The 4620-nt window shown below is 47.6% G+C and overlaps 1 protein-coding gene across 1 annotated transcript in view; it reads right to left on the bottom strand.

Annotated features, from left to right (window-relative positions):
- The window catches only part of ARID3B (AT rich interactive domain 3B (BRIGHT-like)), a 30067-nt gene extending 28034 nt beyond the window's left edge, over positions 1 to 2033 (bottom strand). Inside the window, exon 1 of the mRNA XM_009578383.1 lies at positions 1401 to 2033. Within this exon, the coding sequence (XP_009576678.1) occupies positions 1401 to 1982 (582 nt within the window). The 5' untranslated portion in view covers positions 1983 to 2033. The remainder of the gene's footprint in view (positions 1 to 1400) is intronic.
- Positions 2034 to 4620: the final 2587 nt, after the last annotated feature.

The following is a 4620-nucleotide window of genomic DNA, read 5'->3' as shown; positions in this document are numbered from 1 at the left end:
ACAACAGCTTGAGTAACTCTTTTTTTCCTGCCCAGCCCCTCTTGAGAAGCAAGCGCAGAGGAAACACAGCAGCAACTGGTTGCCTGCTGCACCCCACGCACCAGGGCTGCTTCGCCAGCATGCTTTGTAGCACCAGTAGTCACAAACGCCATTCATGTGGCAAGTTAGAGGAGTTCCTGCCACATGCATTGGTGTAGAAACACCAAACCAGTAGAGTTTTGCAGGAGCAGCTGGGTAGGAGCCTACAGGCCACACTAAATGGAATGGGAGAAGAAATAAAGCTTGCTGAGCTTTAGCAGTTCCTCCTCGAACTGCTGCCTGTGGCAGCATGAACCAAATCATCTTGTGCATGCAACCAACAGCTAAGGGGAGAGACTGAGTGCCCACAGCAAACTTTCAAACACCTATGGTTCACCAGCCACTACAAGGCAGCTCCAGCTTTTTTACTTCATAGGGTTTGCAGAAGGGAAGGAAAAAACAGCTCTGTGTTTGTCCACACAAGTTTTCTTAGCTCAAAGAACTGTATCTGAAGCAAAACCTGACCCTCTTCACACTCAGGCTAACATCTGTAGAGAAAGACAATTAAGTCCAACTTTTTTTCTTTATTTAAACCATGCAGTCCTCTGGCTCAATTTCAATACACATAAATGCTGGAAATGTCTCAAAGTCTGCTCAAGTCAGCTCTGTAACAAAACAGCACACAAGTGCTACGTTAACTGAAATACCCACTTACAACAAAGAAAAGAATTCTTGATCCTCTGGCATTTATCTAGAAGGAGAAGTAATTCTTCATTCAAACATAGAATCAACCTCCTACCAAGGCCAAGCAGTAGCAAGTTAGCTCCTTCCTCCCTACACATGAAATATAAAGTGGCTCTGCTCGCTCACAGGACCAGTGGCAGGACACGCACTCTTCCCTGCCGGCCCACAGCACCAACCAGACATGCAGCCAAAGTCACTGCATCCCGGAGCCCTTACACAAAGGGGTTATAGATGTCGTACATGAAATAACTTGAGCAAGACATTAGCAGGCAAGTGTCTGCACCAAAAATAAATGTAACACCAGCCTGTTCCATTCTGAATGGCAGAGCAGCAGTGAGATAGAAGATAAATGAGCCAAAGATCAAACCTCTACCTCTCCATAAAGGTTCTTACAGATTGGTGCAATATCTATATCATTAGCTGGAAATCTGTATCTGCAAAGCAAATTAAGTTCTTGTGAAATCTCTTTATAAACGAATACACCAGGGAAGCGTCGCTCTGCACGTCCCCAGTTCTTGCACTCTTTTCAAAGCACCTGCAAACAGCCAGTGCTTGTAACAGGACACTGGGCTTAAGAAACCCTCGGTCTGACTGAACGTGGTCATTCTTAATCCGAAGGAAGTAATGTTAACACTGACCTGTTTGAGCTGCTCGTCCAACCGCCAGTTCTGGCGTCCAGACGGGGAACCGGAATACGGTTGCTTAGTAGTGTCTTTACCCTGTTCTTCTTTGCCCTGCTGTCCCCGCTGGTGCCCCGAAGCCGGAAGAGGATTAGAGGTAGAGGCCACTCTTTGGTTGTGATGGGCAACTTTGGGAGCATGAAAATATTTCAGAGCAGAGCAGGTTTCTCTTCCAGTCACATCAGCGCCATCCTCAAGATCTCCACCTTCCAAACCCCCTTCTTCCTCCTCCTCCTCTTCTTCCTCCTCTTCTTCATCCTCCTCTTCCTCTTCTGGCTCCGAATTCATGCTGCTCTGATCAAAAGCCCGCGTAGCTCCGGCTGCAGGTGGGCCTCTGGCCAAGGGACCAACAGCGGAGCCGCCCGAAGCCCTGCCAGATGTGGCTGCTAGGACAGCCTGCTGCACAGCCAGCTGCTGAGTGTAGAGCAGCTGGGCTTCTCTCATCTGCCTCTGCTGTCTCTCCCTGGAATCCATCTGCAGAGGCGTTTGCTGCTTCTGCTGCTGCTTCTGCAGCTGCTCGACCACAGCTTCCAGCTTCATCCCGCAGTTTGCATGGCTGGGAAAAGAGGGGGGCGTTTTTGACTTTATCTGGCAGGGTTCAAGCCCCGACCTTGAGAGATTGGCAGAATCTGAAAGATAGACAAATATTTGTCTGTATGAATATAAAATGCTTTCATCTTTTCCCCAGGAAGAGGATAAATAGAGTGCAAAGCCAATATTCTTTCCTGTGCAGGAGACCGTGAAACAATCAGCTTCATGTTTAACAGCCTCAGGCTCAAACTTGCATTCAATTTTCAGACTGTTTAATTGTATTTTCAAGCTGAACACATTTGCTATAACCTCAGTTTCATACACCCAAAGACAGCATCTGAAATGCCTTTGTCCACTGTCCTGGCAGTTCATTTTTTTGTCAGAATCCTTCCACGCTTCCTAAATCATTACTTTTGAAATGTTAGGTTAACATCTAGGGTTTGGTTCTTCTGAAAACACTACCTTAAAAGGAGATAGCTGGGATGAGAAGCTTGACCATATTTCTATTAAAAAACGGGCAGGAATTTATCGCACACCAGTCATCTCTAAATTCTTTTATGCTTTCATTACATTACTAAATTCTTTACACTTTATATGTCTTTCTTAAAAAAACCCTGTATTTAGCCATTATTTTCCCCCAGAAGGGCGAGACGAGAGTAAAGCAAAGACCACTGCAGCCTGAAACAGACTGCTGAGTACTGAGCAACTCCTGCCGCTGGTTCCCAGAGTTGCCAGCGCATCCCAAGCCCCGGCCGTGGCCTCCCTTCGATTTTCCCAGCCGAAGGACCCGAGAGCTTTCCTAGCTCTCCATTTTGACCTGCAGCAAGCCCATGCTGAGCCAGCACTAGCCTCCTCTTGAGCAAAGACCAACAGAACAGACCGCCGTCAGAGACACGGCTCCGATCTAGAGTAAATCCTAGAAAGACGACTACGCCCTTAATCCCCAACCATCAAAATCAGCATGTGCGTTTCGGACTTTGTGTCACAAACTGGACCTGCTGACAAAGACTGTCCTCAGTTGTTTTTTTTTTAATGTAAAAAGATGCTTAAACAGATCCCACTTGCTGCCCTTCAAGGTTCATTGATATCAAAATACAGTCAGCTTGCAGAAACAAAGGAAAGGCCAACTACAAACAAGCTACAGAGTCTCCTGGCCACCTCCCACCACCCTGTTTACAACCAGCACTGTGCTATTCAAGCCACATACTTGAAAAAAGAGACTATTTTGCTAACACACATTTTCAAAACAGACACAGTTCTGTTCTAAAACAACAAATAACCTACCAGATACCAGTTTTAAAAGTGAAAGACATCTTCCAGCACCCCTAGCGCAACTCCAAGTCTTCCTCTAAGGTGGCCAGACCGCGTCTCTCGTGCAAAGCGCCCGCGAGCTACGATGCCCAACTCATTTTTCCTCTTCCTGCAAACTCTTCCCTGCGCTAAAAACAGCCCATCACCAAAATGAAAAGCCTGGCCGGTGCATTTGCATTTTTATCTAGCAGGCAGAGGCATAGCTTTAGCTTGCAAATGAAACAATATAAAGTGGATTAGTGGTTTGAATGTCAGGAGCAATAATGCATTACCTGGCAGCTGAAAAGAGTCTTAGACTCATTCGGGAGGCACAATACACCATCTGGCCTAGCTCCACACACACACTCCGCTGGTAAAGCAACAATGAACTGGTGCGGGTGTTGTAACAGCAACCATGAAGCAGGCTAGAGAACCTACAGCCCACACCTTGCTGTATATTGTTGCACCTGAGGCACGGCAAGGTGTCACCTCTCCTGCCTGAGGGATATTCAGCAGGGCGTGCAGTTAATACACGCCTCGGGTACGTTAACGATAATAAATGACCTGATACTCGGTTAGCATGCCGAGCAAACACACCTCAGGTGCAGCAACACCCTGGTATGCGGCGCCCGCGTATTTCCTGGAGTTCAGGTACAATAGCCTGTGACAGGTTACGGCAGGATTTATGCGCGGCTGCCGAGGGTTTTCATCAGAGCCCAGCACAAACCTCGCGAGCCTCCAAAAAGATGAATTTTGGATACAGCAAACACGCCCTCATCGAGTATCGATGTTATTGTGGAGAGGCAGCCAACTTTACAGCGAGCTTTAAGTCAACGAGGAGACGCATTGCTCGCAGCAAGTAATTAAGTCACAATATCAGGACAGAGTTTAAGACAACAACTGCAACTAGACTAATAACACGAAGCCATTCCAGGTTTTAACACCCATTTTACCCCTCAGCATGGATATTTGCTTACTTTTTGTGTCTCTCCCAACCAAGGCAGTGAAAGGATTCAGTTTAACCTTCAGGTCCTCACGCACCAGCCTTTGTGTGGCTTTTAACCCCTGGGAGAGCACTTTAATTAAAAAGCCCCTTGATTGGAATTTTTAACTAGCTCTATTTGCAGCATAATTGGGAAAACGCCTGCCTTCGCGCCAACAGCGCTTGGAAAGAGGTTTTCCAAGTGGAAACCACCTGAAAGAGTTAAAGTGTGAGATGAGCAGCCGAGGCCAGCCTGCCTCCCAGCCCCGAGGAAGGGAGAGGTCTCCCGGGGTGGTAAACAACTCCACCAACGCCCCCCCGCCCGGTTTTACCGGAGACCTCCCGTGCCCCACAGCCACCGCTAAACCACCGACC

The sequence above is a fragment of the Fulmarus glacialis genome, unplaced genomic scaffold (assembly GCF_000690835.1).
Source record: "Fulmarus glacialis isolate BGI_N327 unplaced genomic scaffold, ASM69083v1 scaffold21925, whole genome shotgun sequence".
Classification (NCBI taxonomy): domain Eukaryota; kingdom Metazoa; phylum Chordata; class Aves; order Procellariiformes; family Procellariidae; genus Fulmarus; species Fulmarus glacialis.
This window is presented reverse-complemented; position numbering and strand designations above follow the sequence as displayed.